The sequence below is a fragment of the Equus quagga genome, chromosome 13 (genome assembly GCF_021613505.1).
Source record: "Equus quagga isolate Etosha38 chromosome 13, UCLA_HA_Equagga_1.0, whole genome shotgun sequence".
Lineage (NCBI taxonomy): Eukaryota > Metazoa > Chordata > Mammalia > Perissodactyla > Equidae > Equus > Equus quagga.
In genome coordinates, this window is record NC_060279.1 from 61,744,015 (window position 1) to 61,765,951 (window position 21,937).

The window sequence follows — 21,937 nt, forward strand, 5'->3', positions numbered from 1 at the left end:
TGATGCAGCTCTGTGAGATAGATGTGGTGATTGTCTGCATTCCCATTTTGCTGATGAGGCAGTTGCCATCAAAGGATTAGTGACTTCCCCAAGCAGTCTTCCAAGTCTAGAGTTTCTCTGCTTGAAGGAGCAAGTGACTGGGGGTGGGCTGAGGCTGGAATGGAGCACTCCAGCTAGGCAGGGCTGAAGCCCAGGGCAGGGGATGGGCTGGGTGTCTTCATGCTGTCTGCTCAGGGAGTCATTCTCTCTCAAAAGTCCTGCACAGCAGGCAGACTATCATAACATCAAGCCCATTTTTTTCTGTCCCTACCTTAGAAGAGTATTTTCCCAAGACATTTTTGGAGCTAGCTGGAAAAGTAGTCCTGTAAAGGGACCATATGACCTACTTTTTTCTCTAAGAGCCTCATAATGAACAGAGCACCTCAGATTCAGTATGGAACTAATAAAAGAACCTGCTTCTAATTCTCAGCAACACTGGTGAAGTTCTTGTGAAGCTGCTCAAGGGAATCCCAAGCAAGGGAAGAGCCCTCTGGTGATCACGGCTATAAACTGCACCCAAATAACTGCTTCCAGTCTGCAAAAGGAGGGACCCTAGCGGAAGAAACTTCCCCCACTTTGGGCAGTTGGTGGACTTTGGGGAAGGAGTGGACAATGGTGGGTTGTGGGGAGTGCTTTCCTGGGGCACTGAACAATGGGGGAGAACAGTGCATGTGTGAAACACTGGAAGAGAGTCTCATTCATTCATTTGAGAAATACTTGCGTATCACCAGGGCCACAGTCAGATACCATGCCTGGACTCAAGGAGCTCTCAGCTTGGGGAAAAGCTGAGAAAAGACATGAAAGCCAACAATTTACATATACTGAGATAAGAGCCAGCATCAGTTATGAAGTTTCAGGATCTCCAGGAACCCTGGGATTTCTTTCCACAGTATTAGAAGAAGATCCAAGCTTTCTTGTCCTGCTCGGGATTGCACACAACTTTAGCTTTTATGTCAAGCTGTCAGCTGTCTAGAGGAGGGAAATCAGTGAGAAATAGGTTTCTGTATGAGGGAGTGGTTGGCCTCAAGCAAAGAGGAATAAAAATGAGGTGCCAGGAAGGTGACTGAGAGGCTGGAGCAGATTCTGCATCAGTGGGTGGGCAGGATTATAGAGTTAAGATGAGGGATAGTAACCTGGCAGTATTTGTGCCAAGAAGTGGGGCAAAAAAAGGAAAATGGTGACTGTGTACAAGAGGGACAAGACAGGTAGGTAAAGATGTATACTGAGTCACCTGCCTCCATGACTTGAATGTGGCCTTGTTTAAGGCGTACGAAGGCTGAGCAAGTGAGGGAGATGAACCTAGAGCAATAAACAAGAGCCAGAGAGAGAAGAGCTCTATAAGCTGGGCTGAGGAGTTTGATTTATCCCCTAGTTAAGAGAAGCTGTGGAAAGATTTAAAGCAGGGACTGTGTTTTGACTGATACTCACACCGTCTCCAGTCAGCCAGCAAGTCCTATGACTCCATCTCCTACTCTCTGCTCCACCCTTTCTCTCCTTTCCCTTCCCCTAGTCCTGGTCCCTTCATCCCCAGGCACTTTCCACACAGTGATCTTTCAAATAAACAAATGAGTCTAATCACTCCCCATTACCTACTGGATCAAGTCCAAATTCTCCTTAGCGTTGCACATAAGATCCTTCACAATCAATGGAGGCAGCAGGGTAAACACAAACCACAGGGCCTTGAATTCAGACAGACTGGGGTTTGAATCTTGACTGTCATTTAAGAGCTAACATTTGTTGCCTAGGCACGTTTAACTGAATCCTGCTAATGTCCCCTCACCCACAAAGTAGGCTCTGATATTATCACTCCCTTTTATTTTTATTTTTTTAATTAATTTATTTTTTGCAGGGGGAGATTTGCCCTAAGCTAATATCTGTTGCCAATCATCCTCCTTTTTTCTTCTTCCTCCCCTCCCCCCAAAGCCCCAGTACATAGTTATGTATACTTATAAGTTCTTCTGGTTCTTCTATGTGAGCTGCTGCCACAGCATGGCTACTGACAGATGAGTGGTGTGGTTCTACACCCTGGAACCAAACCTGGGCTGCTGAAGTGGAGCATGCTGAACTTTAACTGCTAGGCCATCAGGGCTGGCTCTACCACTCCCTTTTTAGCAAATGGGGAACAAGACCCAGGAAGAGAAAGAGCACTCAGTGCCCCAGCTAAGTGGAGATGCTGGGAATGGAACCCAGGACTCTAGAGCCTGTGCTCCTTTTTTTTTTTTTTTTTTTTTTTGAGGAAGATTAGCCCTGAGCTAACTACTGCCAGTCCTCCTCTTTTTGCTGAGGAAGACTGGCCCCGAGCTAACATCCGTGCCCATCTTCCTCTACTTTATATATGGGATGCCTACCACAGCATGGCTTGCCAAGCAGTGCCATGTCTGCACCCGGGATCCGAACTGGAGAACCCCCGGCCACCGAAGCGGAAGGTGCAAACTTAACCACTGCACCACCGGGCTGGCCTCTAGAGCCCGTGCTTTTAACAACTGCTCTTAACCAGCTACCTCCCACTTGTCACCTAACCTCTCCAAGCCTCAGGTTCCTCACATGCAAAGTGGAGATAGTAAAATCTGGAAAGTGTTGTAAGGATTAAAGAAATAATATAAACGTTAAATTTCCTTCCTCTTAGTGGTCAGATCCCAAACCACCTTTCAAGCTTCATCTCCCACTATTCTTTCTGCACCTACTTCATCAGTGACATCACTTCATCAGTAAACTCCACAAAGCTCCAAAGACACACCAAAGACACGCCTCCTCAACTTTATGTATACTGTTCCTTCTGCCCAGAATACTTCCCTCCTCCTTTCTCTGCCTAGACACCTAGAGCTTCCCCCAGCCAGAGTGGGTCATCCTCCTCCTTTGTCCCCACAGATGCCTGAAAACTTCTCTGTCTAGGCCTCTGGCTTAGTTTCAGCCTGTCCTCCCCCGTCTACCAAGGATCCTGGAGGAAGGACTGGGTTGGTGCATCCTTAGCTTCTAGTCTAGAACCTAGTGTGTATTAAGTTCTCAGAACTGCTGTATTAAATGAAAGAATGCACAAAAATAGAGGACTGAACAGTTGAGTCTCCTGGAAATAAAAGCAAAATGAGACATGGGGGAACCCAAAAGGAGCTGGCAGAGAAGCAGACTGCACTCATAAAAACTAAGAAAGATGGGGCTGGCCCCGTGGCAGAGTGGTTAAATTTGCATGCTCCGCTGCAGGCAGCCCAGTGTTTCGTCGGTTCGAATCCTGGGCGAAGACATGGCACCGCTCATCAGGCCATGCCGAGGTGGCATCCCACATGCCACAACTAGAAGGACCCACAACTAAGAATATACAACTATGTACCGGGGGCTTTGGGGAGAAAAAGGAAAAATTAAAAATCTTAAAAAAAAGAAAAAAAAAAACACTAAGAAAGATGCTGAGTATCCAAAACCATAGGAAAAGCCAGCACAGGATTACAATGAGCAGAGCCCAGAGAGTTCAGAGGGCAATGAAGACAGCAATTCCAACCTGGGACCTGGAGTTGGGAGGGAAGATCTAAATGGGAGAGGGACGGGGACAAAGGAGGAGAAGGAGACAGGATGACAGGAAGAAAGGGCCAGCTTGGGTCTGATTGATGACAAATCAAAAGACGTTGGGTAAAGTAGCAAGAAAAGAGAGTGAAACTGGGGAGATTCTGCAAGAGATGTCATACAATTCCAAGGCCATGCTAAGCTGACTGCGTCACAGGAAGTTGAACCTGCCATTTACTTCACCTGCAGATTCAAATCCCCAGATTCTATCTCAGTGGAGGAAACAATGGTGTCCTTGAACAATTCTAAATTGGCCACTGTGGAAGGGGTATATTGGGGGAGGAAAATCCCTGCTTGGGAGAACAATCCGTTTGAGGATGGGCCTGGATGCCCTATTTGGAGGTACTGCTTGATACCCAGGTGTGTCCTTTAAGGCAAGTCAGTAATGACAGTCCAACCAGCTTGAGAGATGGATGTGCTAGTTGAGGAGAGAACAATCTATTTCGCAGAAATGAAATCTCCATGTTGTGCTACTTCCACTAATGTTAAGTGTGAACAGTACCCTTTTCCCCAAGAAAGGTGTGTTTGACAAATCTTTAAAAAGAAAAAGAAAACAAATAAATAAACCCCCAAAGATTGCAATTCCTGCCAGTCAAGTCATGCTGCATGCACTAGGCCCAGGAGCCTCAACTAGGTTTTTTTCTAACTCTAGGTTTTCTAAACTCTCTCAGTCAATCCTTGCTCTGACTTCTAGAAATACAAAGCCTTCTACACATAGGAAGCCATTTGGGTACTGTAAGAATTCACAGAAAGCATTCCCTAATCTCCTCACTCTACTGTTTTGTTCTCAATAACACCTACTTATTTACTGTCTGCCAGTCTCCCCTAATAGATATAACCTCTAGACCACAAGGACCCTGACTATTTTGTTCTCTGCTGTACTTCCAGCACCCACAACAGCCCCTGTGGGGTCACAATACGATTTTGTGGAATGAACAAATGAATGAGTGAAGAGCACTTCGACAGCCTAGGCATCCAGCCGTCCTTTGGCTGCGCGGACTGAAATTGCCACAGAGTGTGGGGCTGCTCTTCTATGGACTTCGATTCCACTTCTATCTGCCTAAATATTACTTCTAGAACTTTTACTCTTCATATGCTATGACCCAGAAAGTTATTAGAGGAAGGATTTCTTTAGGGAAATACAGAACTGAATTCAGATGGCTAATTGCTAACACAAGGATAATTAATGTTGTTTTTGGCCTAGATAGTAGTGAAAAAAATACATCACAAGCAAAATAAGACTGATGGCGCGGGGGCGAGTGTGTATGTGTATGTGTATCGTTGCCAAAAGATGGCTGACAAATGCACTACTGGCAGAGCTTTGGGACTTAACGGAGGTTTTCCTAAGCAGCAGCAGTAGTGCTCAGAGATGCCCCATGTTCTGATGTGGGCTATTGAAAGGCATATGATGGTAAAGGAGCTTAGGGGAGCTTCCAAATCTCCAACTGCCTTGTAAAGACAAGGGAGCCAGCACCACACTGAAGCTGGAGGGAAGAAGGCTGATAGAACAAAAGGATGTACAGAACAGCAGTCAGCAAAAGAAGCCAAATAAGACACAGCTATCAGCATCTCGAACCTGCCCCTCCACTGCCAGCTCCAGTCCCCCCACCCTGCAGAAGTAGATTCAGTCTTCACAGGTCATCTTGGGTACATCATTCAATGTCCTCTCAGCAGGTGTTTATTAAACTTGTTACAGGCTAGGTACTGTGAGAGATGCTAGGAATGCAAACATGAAGAGAAAATAGGCTAACGAGGGAGAAAGACATATGAATACATCATCCCAAAAGAATTAGCACTGATATAGGAGAAGAATTATCTGTGTTATGAGAGCAAAGAGATAAAAACTAGCCTGGAAATGTCAGGCTAGGCTTTCCATGGGCCACATTTAGGCTAAATGTTAAAGGGCAAGCATTCTAGGAAGAGGGAAGAGCAAGTAAAAAGGTATGGAGAGAAGGCATATGGGGTGCTTAGGGACATAGCTGAACTTCAAAGTGGGTATGCATGGGTGTGCCCAGGCATGTATGTAGGTGTGTGTATGTGTCAGGATATTAGCCAGGACAAGCAGATGGCCATCCTGTGAGGAGCCCTGATGCCATCCATGTCCAGGTGTTTACACTTGAGTTGTCCACTTACCCATATCCACAGACAAGCTATACTGTTGGGATGAATGTCTGTTGTTTGTGTAATCTTCCTTTCCAAGATCACAGTGGTAATCTCTCTTCACATTGTGAGTAATAGGAAATGTGAGATTGTCGCTGGTCTATTTTCATAAAAGCATCATTTGTGTGATCAACATAAAAACTCCCTGGCTCCCTTAAGCACATGGAGCGCAGGTGTTATTTGGGCTGCTTGCTGGTAGCAGAATGCTCACAGCTGGAACAATTTAAGTTTCCAAACTTAGAAGTTCTCAGAAGGCAGTGAAAAAGGAAACATAAGTAGTATGTACTGACAACATACTAACTCCTCAGTGGACTTTGTCTGCCCTGAACCTTGAACCCTTGTGAATGACCCTGAAGGGAAATTTCATACTCTGCAGTAGCAGTTATGACTCCCAACTAGGCTGATAGCATGTGAGAGGCTGGGAGCAGTTTATGTTAAATATAGGCAAAGGAGACTTCCCAAAGTACACAGAAAGTTCTAGGAAGCATTGTGATGTTAAGGTACAGACCTGTCATGACTACTTTGTATTTCCCCTGTGAACAAGATATGACATTCCTATGCATCCAGGCTCATGGATTTACATCAGCTTTGATGACTCTCAAATTTGTATCTCTAGACTCGACGGCTCCCATAAATTCCAGACCTAGACATCTAGCTGCCTCCTCACCATCACCACTGGATGTTTAGTAAGCACCCTTTTCTTGCCTCTCAAACTTAACACAATTCAAATCGTAACTCCTGATTTTTCCTCCTAAACGTGCACGTCCCTCAGGAGCCACCATTAGCTGATTGCTCAGGATACAAACAAAGGAGTTATCCATTCTCTCTCACCCTAGCTCCGATTCATCAGCAAACCCTGTCAGTTCTATTACCAAGACGTATCCAGAATTTGAACACTTCTAACTCCACTATTACCACCTTAGACCAAACCACCAGTATCTTTCATCTGGATGCTGCAGGAGCCTCCAAACTGGTCTTCCTGCTTCCTCCCTTGCTCCTCTAGAGTCTAGGCCAACAGTCAGCCAATTTTTTCTGTAAAAAGCCAGATAGTAAATTGTTTAGGTTTTGAGAATATGATCCCTGTTGCAACTATTCAACTCTGTATTGTAGCTCAAGAGCAGCCATAGACAATATATAAACAAATGAGCATGGCTGTGTTCCAATAAAACTTTGTTAATGGACACTGAAATTTGAATTTCATATAATTCTTATATGCCACAAAATATTTTTCTTTTGACTTTTTTTCAACCAATTAAAAATATAAAAACCATTCTTAGGTTCATAGGCCATACAAAAAGGGTAGTGGGCTGGATTTGATCCCTGGGCTGTGGTTTGCTGACTCCTGGTCTAAAGTCAAGCCAGAAGTAAATGATTTTTTTATAGCTTTATTGAAATATATTTCATATTAAATAAAATGTAAATAAACTTCACATATATAACATAAATGATAAAATTTACCCATTTAAATTGTACAGTTCAATGGTTTTTACTATGTTCACAGAGTTGTACAACCATCACCACAATCTATTTCAACACCCTAAAAAGAAACCCTGCACCCATTAACAGTCACTGCCCATTCCTGCTCACCCTACTCTTCCCACACTGTACCTCAGCCCTAGGCAACCACTAATTTTTCTGTCCCTATAACTTGCCTATCCTGAACATTTTATATAAATGGAATCATACAATATATGGTCCTTTGTGTCTGGCTTCTTCCACTTAGCATGTTTCAAAGTTCATCCTTGTTGTTACTGATATATGTATCAGTACTTCATTCCTTTTTATTGACAAATAATATTCCCTTATATGAATATATATTTTGTTTGTCTATTCATCAGCCAATGAACATATGGGTTGTTTCCACTTATTGGCTATTATGAATAACACTGCTATGAACATTTGTCTACAAGTTTTTGTGTGGACATAGGTTTTAATTTCTCTTGGGGATATACGTAGGAGTGGAACTGTTGGGTCATATGGTAATTTTATGTTTAACTTTTTGAGGAGCCGCCAGACTGTTTTCCAAAGAGGCTGTACAAATTTACATTCCCATCAGCAGTGTATGAGGGTTCCAACTTTTCCACATCCTTGCCAACACCTGTTATTGTCTTTTTGATGACAGGCATCTTAGTGGGTGTGAAGTAGTATCTCATTGTGGTTTTTTAATTTTTTTTTTTTGAGGAAGATCAGCCCTGAGCTAACGTCTGCTGCCAATCATCCTCTTTTTACTGAGGAAGACTGGCCCTGAGCTAACATCCGTGCCCATCTTCCTCTATTTTTTATGTGGGATGCCTGCCACAGCATGGCTTGCCAAGCGGTGCCACGTCTGCACCTGGTAACCAAACTGGTGAACCCCGGGCCACCGAAGCGGAACGTGTGAACCTAACCGCTGTGCCACCAGGCTGGCCCTCATTGTGGTTTTGATTTGCATTTCCCTGATGGGTAATGATGTTGAGCACCTTTCATGTGCTTATTGCCCATTTGTATATCTTCTTTGGGGAAACGTCTATTCAAAGCTTTTGCTCATTTTTAAATTTGATTGTCTTTTTGTTGTTTAGTTATAAGAGTTCTTTATATATTCTGGATACAGATCCCTTATCAGATATGTGATTTGCAAATATTTTGTTCCATTCTGTGGGTTGTCTTTTCACTTTTTTTTTTTGGTATTATACACTGTATTTTTTTACTGAGTTAACATTGATTTATGACATTATATAGATTTCAGATATACATCATTATAATTCAACTTCTGTAGGCACCATATCATGTTCACCACCAAAAATCTAGTTTCCATCTGTCGCTGTACAAGTGACCCCCTTTACCTATTTTGCCGTAATCCCTACCTATCTGGAAACCACCAAATGGTTTTCTGTATCTATATGTTGTTGTTTTTTGTTCTTTTTAAAGATTGGCACCTGAGCTAATAACTGTTGCCAATCTTTTTTTTTTTTTTTCTGTTTTTTATCCCCAAATCCCCCTAGTACATAGTTGTATATTTTAGTTGTGGGTCCTTCTAGTTGTGGCATGTGGGACGCTGCCTCAGTGTGGCCTGACGAGCAGTGCCATGTCCATGCCCAGGATCCGAACCAGCAAAACCCCAGGCCGCCAAAGTGGAGCCTGCAAACTTAACCACTCGGCTACGGGGCCGGCCCCTGTTGTTGTTTTTTTAATCTTCCAAATATGACTGAACTCATACAGTATCTTTCTCCACCTGTCTCAAATGGCAAGATTTCATCTTTTTCTATGGCTGAGTAGTAGTCCATTATGTACATATACCACATCTTCTTTATCCATTCATCTGTCCATAGGCACTTAGATTGTGTCTTTTCACTTTCTTGATGGTGTCCTTTGAAGCACGAAAGTTTTTAATTTTCATGAAGTCTAAATTATCTATTTTTTTCTTCGGTTGCTTGTGCTTTTGATGTTGTATCTGAAAAACCACTGCTTAACCCAAGGTCCAATGATCTTTTTAAAACTTTTTTGTCAGTTTACTTCTTTCTTTAAACATCTCCAAAAGCTAACCATAACATTTAGAATAGATCCTGTGTCTTCAACGTGGCCTGTAAGACTCTGTAAGATCTCAACCCTGGCTTCCTCTGACCTTGTTGTCTACCTTTGGCATCTCCTTACCTTTTATTACACCTGATGATGGCCTCTGAATATTCCTCTCCCAAGCCACTCTAACCTCAGGGCATTTGTGTTTGCTGTTCCTGACCACTTTTTCTAAAGGAGAAGTTTCCTTGGCCTCAGTCACTCCCTATCTCCTTACCACATACTACACATCTATCTGTACATTAAAAAACAAGCAGATTAGGTATAAATATTTTATTCTTTCATAAATTCCAGTACCATAAGGGCAGTGACTGATACACAATATATAATAAATGTTAGAATCAAGATAATAATAGGTATCAAGTGTGCCCTTTGTAGGCCAAAGCTACAGGCTGGGGGAAGGTAGCGTGGGCAGGTGAAGTGGGGGGTGGGAGAGATAAGTGGTGAGGATAGGGGGATGAGGAGGGGTAGAGAACAGAGCAGCAGTGTGAGCCCAGCTGCCTGTCCTCCAGAGACTTCCCATCTCATACTGCTTGTTGGTTCCTTCTACATGGCTTTCCAACAAAGCATACTATATTACAGATAATCCTGAGTAGGATATGCCACTTGTTGAGTACAGGGGAACTTCAGTTAGCGGGACACAAAGTCCCACTTTTATTGTTAGGGGCTAAATCTGAAAGACTCTATAGTGAGGAGCACTAACAGTTTAGAACAGTTTAGATATATGCTGTCCAATATGATAGCTACTAGTCACATATGGCTATTGAGTACTTGAAATGTGATAGTCTGAATTTGAGATGTGCTAGAAGTGTAAAACACACATCAGATTTTGAAGACAGTACAAAAAAAGAATGTAAAATCTATCAATTTAAAAATATTGACTACATGTTGAAATGATAGTATTTTAAGTAGATTGGGTTAAATAAAATATATTATTAAAATTAATGTCACCTTTTATTTTTTAAAATGTGGCTACTAGAAAACTTGAACTTATACATGTGATTCACATTATATTTTTATTGGATCATCCCATGTGTGCCTTAAAACCCATAGGAATAATGCCTGGTATCCAGAATACTTTCAGTAAATACTGGTTGAATGCATTAAGTTAGGATGCCCAAGAAGAGTCTTTAGACTAACCATTGGCAAACTCTATTTTCTTCAAGCAAACTGTTTGTGCATTTAGGCAAGAACCTGAGTATCTGGACAGGCCTTAGAAGTGGGGAAAGTGATGGAAATGTGTGAGGCTGATGATTTGCTTGAGACAGCTGTTGATTCTCCAGCTGTATTTACACCCTGTTTCAATGAATAAACACCACTTCAGTTGCGCCAGCCTAAATGTTTATTTCTTTGAAAACACCATTTCCAAAGCATAAGCACTTGTTTTACAGTCTGTTTCAGGGAGGCAGATCCACATGATTCTTCAAATACTTCTACTGTTCACACAACTTGGAACTTTGGAATTGGATCAACTCATTGGCCTCTGAGTTCTTACCTCCCATTTAGAAGTTGCTTCCCAGATATATTTTGTTTCAATTTGGGAAGTGAGGACAGCAAAGGAGTTGAAGGACTTGAAAAACTCTATAATAGGTTCATGTTCTTTAAAATAGTTCTTCAAAAAGTTGCCTTGATCTCTTTGATTTTCTGCAATGAACAAGTGACTCCCACCTTTTCCCCATAAAATGGTGCCTTGGTATAGAGTCATCAGCAATCCTGCCATGCCAGGCCATTTAAGTAATTTTGAAGCCATTTGTAAGCAATTCTAGTACATTCCTGGGGTAGTTGAAAAAATTTTTATTTCATATAAGTAGCTTTAAAAAAAAAAATAAAAGGGGGCCGGCCCCGTGGCCGAGTGGTTAAGTTCGAGCGCTCCGCTGCAGGCCGCCAGGGTTTCGCTGGTTCGGATCCTGGGCGCGGACCTGGCACCGCTCGTCAGGCCACGTTGAGGCGGCGTCCCATATGCCACAACTGGAAGGACCTGCAACTAAGATATACAACTATGTACCGGGGGGATTTGGGGAGATAAAGCAGAAAAACAATAAATAAATAAAAAAGAAAAAGAAAAGAATACTACAACAATGTGCACTGGATTATGTCAAGGGTTTTGATCTCCAAATATATAACTTTTTTTTTTAAGATTTTTATTTTTCCTTTTTCTCCCCAAAGCCCCCCGGTACATAGTTGTGTATTTTAGTTGTGAGTCCTTCTAGTTGTGCTATGTGTGACGCCACCTCAGTGTGGCCTGATGAGAGGTGCCATGTCCGCGCCCAGAATCCAAACCAGTGAAACCCAGGGCTGCGGAAGTGGAGTGTGCCAACTTAATCACTTGGCCACGGGGCCGGCCCCCAAATATATAATTTTTAAAACATTGAATTATTTAGTAAGGAGTGTCTATAAAAACATGCATTATGAAATGTTCTCATTCCTATAAGACCCAGATATGTACAGTCTACCTCAATTTTCTTCTAAGAGGTGTTGGGAGGCACAGTTGGTAGTGCACTGAGCTGCACTGTAGATTGTTGGTCAGTGCTTTCTGAGATGGAATAAAAAACACCTTGTCCAGTGGGATTAATATGGAGCGTGGCCAATGGTCCTTCCCAGTTATAATATTTAGTTTTTCCAGGTTAAAAAAAAATCATTGTTCAAAAACTAAGAATAAACTACTTAATTGGGGCCAGCCCCGTGGCTGAGTGGTTAAGTTCATGCACTCCGCTTCGGAGGCCCAGGGTTTCGCCAGTTCGGATCCTGGGCCTGGACATGGCACCGCTCGTCAAGCCATGCTGAGGCGGTGTCCCACATACCACAACTAGAAGGACCCACAACTAAAAATAAATAAATAAATAAATAAAATTTTAAAAAAGAAAAAAAAAGAATAAACTACTTAAGATAAGCCACAGAAATGACTTCTGTAGTTTGGAGAAAAATTAGGAAAGAAGGTAACATTCTTTGGTGATGCTTTAATGTTTTATAAGTAAAGGTATTTAAAGCTCTTACAATGAAAAAATAAGAAGTCTGGGAGAACAGAGATGTGAAGACAAAGGAAAGATTCTGCAGTTTGGAGGACATTTTGGTTTTGCTGCAAGTGAACCTTATGTACCAACAGGCAGAGTGACAAGTAACTTTTTTTTTTTTTTTGGTGAGGGAGATTGGCCCTGAGCTAACATCTGTTGCCAATCTTCTTCTTTTTGCTTGAGGAAGACTCCCTGAGCTAACAACTGTGCCAATCTTCCCCTATTTTGTATGTGGGATGCTACCACAGCATGGCTTGATGAGCAGTGTGTAGGTCCGTGGCCAGGATCTGAATCCATGAACCCCAAGGCCACCAAAGCAAGAGTATGTGAACCTAACCACTACACCACCAGGCTGGCTCTGATAAGTAACATTCTTGATGAATCTTTTAGATTTTAAATCTCAGATACAGTGTATATAGAAAACCCTATAATTTCTAAAGTTTTCACTTTTTAAAATTCAACATGGGGCCGGCCCTGTGGTCAAGTGGTTAAGTTTGCGTGCTCCACTTTGGTGGCCCAGGGTTTCTCTGGTTCGGATCCTGGGCGCAGACATGGCGATGCTGGTCGGGCCATGCTGGAGCAGCATCCCACATGCCACAAGTAGGAGGACCCACAGCTAAAAATACAGAACTATGTACCGGGGGGCTTTGGGGAGAAAAAGGAAAAATAAAATCTTTAAAAAAAAATTCAACAAAAAACAAGGAGCTTAAAATAGGATTTCTAAGAGTTAAGAGCACCCTCTCAGTGGGTGGTAAGTCCCATCGTGAATCCCTGGTGGCTGCTGGTATAGATAAGGCAGAATCAGGATGAAATCCTTTATTCAGAACATGCATTTCCAGTGTACTATTACTTTAACTCACTCATCACACTTTCCCATTAAGAGGGTCACCTCAGCAACCAATATATAAAAGGATACAACATTTAATGATGTAAGGTCTATGTTACTGATCACCACTCCTGGAAGACAAGAGTATCTTACCTGCAGCAAAGGCATCAGCTGCAAACCCAGTGCTTGCTCATAGAGCAAGTTCAGTTCTGCACAACTGGAGAAGGAGAGTTTGGAGGTGTAGAGGTAATAGTGGACGTGCCTAAATGTGGAGCCATCTCTGTCGATGAATAGCCTCTGGCTTTCTGAAGAGGTCAAGGCTGAAGCCTCTTTCCACAGCAGGGAGTCCGGGAACTGAGCCAGTTTGCTTCTGGGAACTGAGAAATGCCAGCCCCCAACGTTAAAATGAAACAAATCCTCTGCTGATTCATGAGACATGCCAGGGTCCTCCTAAAAGGAGAGTGAAAAGAGAGCTATGCAAGAAAAAGAAATAAAAAGCATCCATACTGGAAAGGAAGAAGTAAACCTATCTTTATTTACAGATGACATGATCTTGCATATAGAAAATCCTAAGGAATTTACTAAGAAATTATTAGACATGAGTTCAACCAGGTAGAATGGTACAGATCAATATAAAAAAATCAATTTTATTTTATTTTTTAAATTTTTATTGAGGTAACATTGGTTTATAACATTATATAAATTTCAGATGTACATCATTATATTTCAGTTTCTATGTAGACTACATCGTGTTCACCACCCAAAGACTAATTACCATCCATCACCACATACATGTGCCCTATCACCTGTTCCACCCTCCCCCCTCTGCCCTCCCCCTCTGGTGACCACCAATCGAATCTCTGTATCTATGTGTTTGTTTGTCGTTGCTTTTATCTTCCATTTATGAGTGAAATCATATGGTATTTGACTTCTCTGTCTGACTTATTTTGCTTTTGGCATAATACCCTCAAAGTCCATCTACATTGTTGCAAATGGCAAGATTTCCTCTTTTTTGTGGCCGAGTAGTATTCCATTGTGTATATACACCATACCTTCTTTATCCATTCATCCATTAATGGGTGCTTAGCTTGTTTCCACATCTTGGCTATTGTGAATAATGCTGCAATGAACATAGGGATGCATGTATCTTGATGCATTCATGTTTTCACATTCTTTGGATAAATACCCAGCAGTGGAATACCTGAATCATATGGTAGTTCTATTTTTAATTTTTTTGAAGAATCTCCATACTGTTTTCCATAGTGGCTGTACTAGTTTGCACTCTCACCAGCAGTGTATGAGGGTTCCCTTCTCTCCACATCCTCTCCAACACTTGGTATTTCCTGTCTTGTTCATTATAGCCATTCTGACAGGTTTAAGGTGATATCTCATTGTAGTTTTGATTTGCATTTCCCTAATAATTAGTGATGTTGAACATCTTTTCATGTGCCTGTTGGCCATCTGTAAATCTTCTTTGGAGAGATGTCTGTTCAGATCTTTTGCCCATTTTTTAATTAGCTTGTTTGTTTAAAAAAATCAATTTTATTTTTATACACTAGCAATGAACAATCCAAAAATGAAATTAAGAAAACAATTCCCCTCACAATAGTATCAAAAAGAACAAAATATTCAGGGATAACTTTAAGAAAAGAAGTGTAATACTTGTACTCTGAAAACTTCAAAACATTGTTGAAGGAAATTTTAAAAGACCTAAATAAATGGAAAAACACTCCACGTTCATGGATCAGAAGACTTAATATTGTTAAGATAGCAATACTCCCCAAACTGATCTACAGATTGAACATAATCTCTATGAAAATTCCAGCTGCTTTTTCTTTTTTAAAAAATTGACAAGCTGATGTTAAAATCCATATGGACCCAGAATAGTCAAAACAATCTTGAAAAAGGAGAATAAAATTTGAGGATTCACACTTCTCACTTTCAAAACTTAGTACAAAGCTACAGTAATCAAGATGGTGTGCTACTGGCATAAGGATAGACATATAGATAAGTGGAAAGAATTGTGAGTCCAGAAATAAACTCTTACATGTATGGTTAATTGAATTTTGACACAAGAACCATGACAGTTCAATGGGTAAAGAATAGCCTTTTCAAAAATTGGTGCTGGGAAACTGGACATCCACATGCTAAAAAAACATGAAGTTGGACCCCTACCTCACACCATACATAAAAATTAACACCAAATGGATCATAGACCTAAAAATAAGAATTAAAAATATAAAACCCTTAGAAAAAAACTGAAAATCTTCATGACCTTAGATTAGGCAATGCCTTCTTAGATAAGATACACAAAGTACAAATGAAATAAACAAATAAAACTTTATCAAAATTAAAAACTTTCGTGCTTCAACGGACACCATCAAGAAAGTAAAAAGACACCTCATATAATGGAACAAAATATTTGCAAATCATATATCTGATAAAGAACTCATGTTTAGATTACATAAAGAACTCTTACAACTCAATAATAAAAAGACAAACAACCAAATTTAAAAGTGAGTAAAGAATCTAAATAGACATTTTTCCAAAGAAGATACACAAATGGCCAATAGCACATGAAAAGATACTTAACATCATGAGCCATCAGGAAAATGCATATCAAAACTCACAATGAGATACGATTTCACATTCATTAGGATGGCCTGAATCAAATAGAAGATGATAACAAATGTTGACAAGGATTGGAGAACTTGGAACTCTCATACACTGCTGGTGGGAGTGTAAAATGGTGCAGCTGCTCCAGGAAACAGTTCAGTGGTTCCTCAAAATGTTAAACACAAAGTTACTACTATATGGCCCAGCAATTCTACTTCTAGGTATAAACTCAAGAGAAATGAGGGGCTGGCCCCGTGGCCGAGTGCTTATTTTCTTGTGCTCTGCTTCCGGGTTTCATCTGTTTGGATCCTGGGCGTGGACATGGCACTCCTCGTCAGGCCATGTTGAGGCAGCGTTCCACATGCCACAACTAGAAGAACCCACAACTAAAAATACACAACTATGTACTAGGAGGCTTTGAGGAGAAAAAGGAAAAATGAAATCTTAAACAAAAAAAAAAAAAAAAGAGAAATGAGGAGCTGGCCCCATGGACGAGTGGTTAAGTTTGCACACTCAGCTTTGGTGGCCTGGGGTTCACCGGTTTGGATCCTGGGTGCAGACCTATGCACCTATGATCAAGCCATGCTGTGGCGACACCCCACACAGAAAAACTAGAATGACTTATGACTAGGTACTGGGGCTTTGGGGAGGCCAAAAAAAAAGAAAGAAAAAAAAAGGAAGATTGGCAACAGATGTTAGCTCAGGGCCAATCTTCCTCACCAAAAAAAGCATACCAAAAAAAGAGAGAAATGAAACCTATGTCCACACAAAAACTTGCAGACAAATGTTCACAGAAGCATTATTCATGATAGCCAAACAGTAGAAACAACCAAAATGTCCATCAACTGATGAATGAATAAACTAAATGTAGCATATTGTATATTCATACAATGGAATATTATTTGTCAATAAAAAGGAAAGAAGTACTGATGCATGCTACAACATAGATGAAACCTTGAAACATTATGCTAAGTGAAAGAAGCCAGACACAAAAGACCACATATTAAATGATTCCATCTATATGTAATGTGCAGAATAGGCAAATTTATAGAGATAGAGAGTATATTAGTGGTTGCCTAGGACTTAGAAAGTTGTAGGGGCAATGAGGAGTGACTAATAATAGGTATGGAATTTCTTTTTGGGATTGTGAAAATGTCCCAAAATTGATTGTGGTGATGGTTCCACAACTCTGTGAACATACGAAAAACTGTTGTATTGTACACTTTAAAATGGTAAATTGTATGGTATGTGAATGACATCTTAAAGCTGTTTAAAAAAGAGTTATGATGAGGTGGCCCCACTCCATTGAGCACATGCAGGGCTCTCTTGGGATCATAGCTGCAGGGACGTTACACTATCGAGGCCATGGCAGGACAGCTGAATGTTGTGGGTTCCTTTTTATATGCATGTAGTCATGCGCCACATAAGGACGTTTCAGTCAACAATGGACCACATATATGACAGTGGTCCCATAAGATTTGTACCATATAGCCTAGGTGAGTTGTAGGCTATACCATCTAGGTTTGTGTAAGTATACCCTACAATGTTCGCACAATGATGAAATATCCTAACAAGGCATTTCTCAGAATGTATCCCCATCGTTAAGCAGCACATGACTATACAAAGACAGCAACGATCATTAACCTTCCTCAGCCCGTTGTTAAAAGTTCAAGGTTATCTATTCATAACTGAATTGTCAATTTTCCTTCAACATGACCTAGCTTTTCAACACTATAGAAAGGTAGAAAGCCATCAAACGTACAAACCAACTGTATCAGATTTTAAAATAAACACTCAAGGAGCACTACTCTTGTAAAATTTAGAGAGTGGTAAACAGTATACAATTTTACCTAAAGAAGAACCATAAAATAATATTGAATTCTAGGCAAAAATTATGCATGCTGAAGTGATTGGGGTGCAATGTACCAATACTTGTAACTTATTTTGAAATGCATCAAAAAACAAGATGGATTAAAAGAATGATGGATAGATGGACATGTTATGAAACAAATACAGCAAAATGTTCATTGTAGAATCTAGGTAGTAGGTACATAGCGCTCACTGTACAATTCTTTCAATCTTTCTGAATGTCTCAAAATTTGCATTAAAACGTTGGTGGAGGGAAAGAGTGTTAAAGTAAGAGGTGATTGCTCAAGAGAGGAAAAGCCCACTTCAACAAAAACCTGCAACTTCTATTTTGACAGCTGAGGAAGGAAAATAAATGCAGACAACAAAGAAGGGAGTGGGGTTCTTTTCTCTTATAATAAGCCTGCTCTAAATATTCAGATATAAGGAAGAGCAATCATATATGCCATGCTTGAGGCTAGAAGAAAGGGGACATGAAGAGAAAGATTACAAATTGTAAAATGGTGTCACGACTCACAGAGGCAGAGTTGGAAAAGCCAATCTAATGAGCTCCTCTAGGCTTTTGAGTCCTGGCCCTTCACGTGGCTAAGGCTGAACATGACGAGCTGAGAGTAACTAAGGGCCCAACCTAGACCAGAAAGCATAAGTGTGCAAGGACTCTTGATTTTGCTTTCTGTTCTCCTTACAGGTGACTCGCTAGTTGAGAGCTCAGTGAAAGTACTCCAAGTGTGCAGATTTTGGATGCCAAAGAAAACCTGCTCCTTAAAGGTGAGCCACTCTCCTGGTCTTGGTTCTTCTTTTCTTATTAAGGGGAGGGTATGACAAGAGGGTCTTGGCTCAAAGGTTTGTCTCTCTCCTACACGTACATGTCCCACCCATAGGTGGGCTCTCAAGACGTGCCTGCTGGAGGGAGGGTAGGGGTTAAGGATGTGGTTGTTCTTTCCAGAGTTTTCTTCCCAAAGCCTGCTCAGGAGCTAGTTGGCGTAGAACCATCCCAGCCTGAGGAGAGCCCTCAGTCACAGGCAAGCTTGGGGGCCTGTAGTGCTTGAAGGACAAAACGCGTGCCAGGCTGACTGCAGGAAATGGGCTAACCCTAGTACAGTCATCCCCACTCCATCCCAAAGAGCATCTTTTCCACACTGATTCCTCTTCCCCGAAAGGAGCTCCGTCCAAACCAATTTCTACAGCTAGAACCACCTCATGCGCTAAAGACAGGACCTCAATGCCTCAGAGCCAAGTTCCCAACGTTTCAGATCTGGGGCTCCCCCTCCCGCCTCAGAGAGCGGCCCCCACCCCAATCCTTCAGATCCGGATCGCCGCCCCGTTCACCCGGGGCCCACCACCTTGCCTCACAGTCCACGTTCCCAAGCGCTGACCTATGAAGACTTACCCCCGTCAAAAGACAGACCCCCACCCCTCAGACCTGGAGTCCCTCAAAGCCTCAGAGCGGGAACACTTCATCCCTCAAAACATCCCTCAACGGCGCATTCTCCCAACTCCTCAGAGCTAGCAAGCCCCCAAACCCCCCAAAGCTGGGGCCATATTCCCCCCTCCCCCCCATGTCCCAGAGCCAAGTCCCTAACCCTATAGCCCTAATCCTCGGCCGCACCGCTCCCTCATTCGCCACTTCAGTGCTTTTGGCGCCCCGTCGAAGCGGGCTCCGTACCATGGTCGGGACTCCTGCGGCGGGCAGGCAGGCGCGTGCCCGCGGCAATAACGGCTGCCGGGAGCGCGGGGGCGCGCGGGGCGGGCCGGGGCGGGGCCGGGGGCGGGGCTGGCGCGCGCCGGGCGGTCTCGCGGGCTGCGACAGGTGAGCGGCGCCGCGCGGCGGGCGGGGATGGCGGAGCAGTGGGATCTGGACGAGGAGGGCGTCCGCCGCCTGGGGGCGCTGACCTTGGAGCAGCCCGGTAGGGCCAGACCGGGAGTGCCTGGGCGGAGAGCCGGGGTGCTGAGGTCGAAGGGAGAAAACTGAGGTGGAGGCAGGGAAACCTGAGGGTAGACACGGGGAAACGGCGCCTAGGGAGCGGTCCCTGAGGACGAGGAGGAGGAGTAATTTGAGAGGCTGAGGGGTAATTGAGGCAGATGGGTTACACTGAGGTAAAGGTGAAGGAACCAAAGGAGGCGGGGAGTTTCGGGCGGAGGGCGAGGAATCGAGGGAGAGGAGAGGGGTCAGAAGAGGAGGAGAAACAAGATTAATGGGACACTGCGGCCGGGAGCACAGAACTGGATAGTGTGAACTCGTGGAGGGGAACTGAGCCCCAAAACGGGCATGGGTGCGAGAAAGGAAGCGCTGAGAAGGGCATTTGAGGTCGGGGTGCTATTGAGGAGGCACAAAGGGCATTAATTTTTGGCAGTCTCTGAAACTTCCGACCCAGGAGGGCTTTTCGTGGTTGGGATATAATGGAAAAGGATGTTCCAGTTCCAGTCTCTCCCTCAAGAACTTGGCCATTTCTTTGATCCATCTGGATGCGTAGCTTGCTTTTAAGAGAGACTCAGAAAAGGATCTGATGTTAAAGGAATAGCAGCTGAGATCTCAAGGCACTTAGGTCAGTGCCTCAGCCCTGACTTGGTCCCAGAGGTGAAACTGGCTGAGTGACTTTGCCCTGCCTTTGACCTGGGGTCTGACTCATACAGCTTGCTTTCTGAGTTTCTAAGGAGTAGAAATGTTAGAAAAGTTATTAGCATTCCCAATTCAACTTTTATCCTCCCTAAAGTCACTATATCATTAATGCCAGGCCCCCTGTTAAATGCTTTCCCTGCATTATTTAATCCCCATAACAAGCCTATGAGGCAGATGCTGTTATTGTTGCCATTTTACAGATAAGTAAAATTAGATGTAGACTTCTGCACAGCCCTAAAGCTCACAGCCCAAAATGATGCATCCAGGGTCTATTAACCGACGACTCTGATTCCAGAGCCTGTGATCTAACCATAACATACAGTTGCCTTTCTTGCTTCCTCTAGTACTTTTTGTTTGTTGGATGTGAAATAACTTGGTATTATTTAAGAATTATTTATTTATCAAAATTAGTGCATGCTAGTCACAAACATTACATAAGTGAATAAAGAGGATGCTAATCTTTCCTTCCTCTCAAAATCCCCCCGTCCCCAAGGTAACCAAAGATAATGGTTTGGTGTGTGTATGAATAGATTGATGTAGATATTTCAGGTTTTGGTTTTTTATCCAAACTACTTCAAACTCTGTAAGTTAGTGTAGGGGAGGAAGACATTTCCTCCACCCACTCTAGGCCCTTCTGGCTGGACTATGAAATAAATTCAGGAGAAAATTAAACAAAGCTTTATAACATCCATATGTGGGGGAAACTTAGGCAAACTGAGCAACTTGCCGAAATGGCAGAGGCTACCATCTGAAATACCCTCCTCAGCTAAAGGCAGAAGAGGATGTTGGGGGTGGGGGAGTCAGTTATGGGAGATGACCAGAAGAGGACAGTAAACAAGAGTAATGTTATCATGCAGATTTAAGTCCTTGCCCTCCACATTGATAACAGTTTTTAGAGATAAGGTCATCCACCCTTCTTCCTGGTACAGAGAGGGAGACACCTTTACAGATGGAGATTTCCTTTACAAATGTAAATTTCTCTTTACAAAGCGTAACTTCTACTTTTCAGAGTTTCTCTCATGCCTGCAGTTTTTAAAAGTAACCAGCCCAAAATAATCCTCATGCCAAAGAGGCATATCTTGGGGTGGCCAATTCCAATCCCCCACAGTCCCACCTTTGAAACTTTTAAGTTTCACAGTCCTTTGAAACTTTGAGAAGTTTTATAGTCCAGAAGCTGAGTGGTAGATTGTTTCATCTCACTGAACACGTTTCTTAGTCCTGATAATACATCAGTCCAGTTAAATTCATTTTAGAATGTGGTGATGCAGGTAGGCTCCCAAAGTTAGGCCTATATTGTATAAGCAAGCAATCAGGTACTTAATAAGTATTTCTATGGAAATAAAAAGAAAAAACAAGGTTAATGGTTGGAGCAAATTATAAATCAGTTCTTGAGCCCAGGGAGCAGCAAGTCAAGATCTCTAGATGTCAGAGTTGAAGCATCTTTTGCAGTTTGAAATGTCTCTGATGATATCATCAGACATTCAAGTATCTTTGAGTGGCTTACAGTTTACACAGCAACAGACATTAATCTCTCTTAAGTTTATATCAAGTTGTTCAGCTTCAGTATGCAAGGCTTCAGGAAAAAGGTCAGGTTAAGTTCTCAATGGTTCCGAATGAAAATGATGGAGAAAACTGAAGACATTAGGGGCCACCCTGGTGGCTCAGTGGTTAAGTTCGCATGTTCTGCTTTGGCAG

General features: G+C 42.4%; 2 protein-coding genes across 2 annotated transcripts in view; one reads left to right on the forward strand and one right to left on the reverse strand.

The window, feature by feature from the left end:
* Nucleotides 1-19,291, reverse strand: part of KCTD19 (potassium channel tetramerization domain containing 19) — a 33,271-nt gene extending 13,980 nt beyond the window's left edge. The window contains exons 1-2 of the mRNA XM_046682046.1: nt 19,232-19,291; nt 13,294-13,590 (exon numbers count right to left, since the gene is read on the reverse strand). Of these exons, the coding sequence (XP_046538002.1) occupies nt 13,294-13,590; nt 19,232-19,291 (357 nt within the window). The remainder of the gene's footprint in view (nt 1-13,293; nt 13,591-19,231) is intronic.
* A 168-nt stretch (nt 19,292-19,459) lies between these two features.
* The window catches only part of LRRC36 (leucine rich repeat containing 36), a 57,954-nt gene continuing 55,476 nt past the window's right edge, over nt 19,460-21,937 (forward strand). Inside the window, exon 1 of the mRNA XM_046683144.1 lies at nt 19,460-19,529. Within this exon, the coding sequence (XP_046539100.1) occupies nt 19,460-19,529 (70 nt within the window). The remainder of the gene's footprint in view (nt 19,530-21,937) is intronic.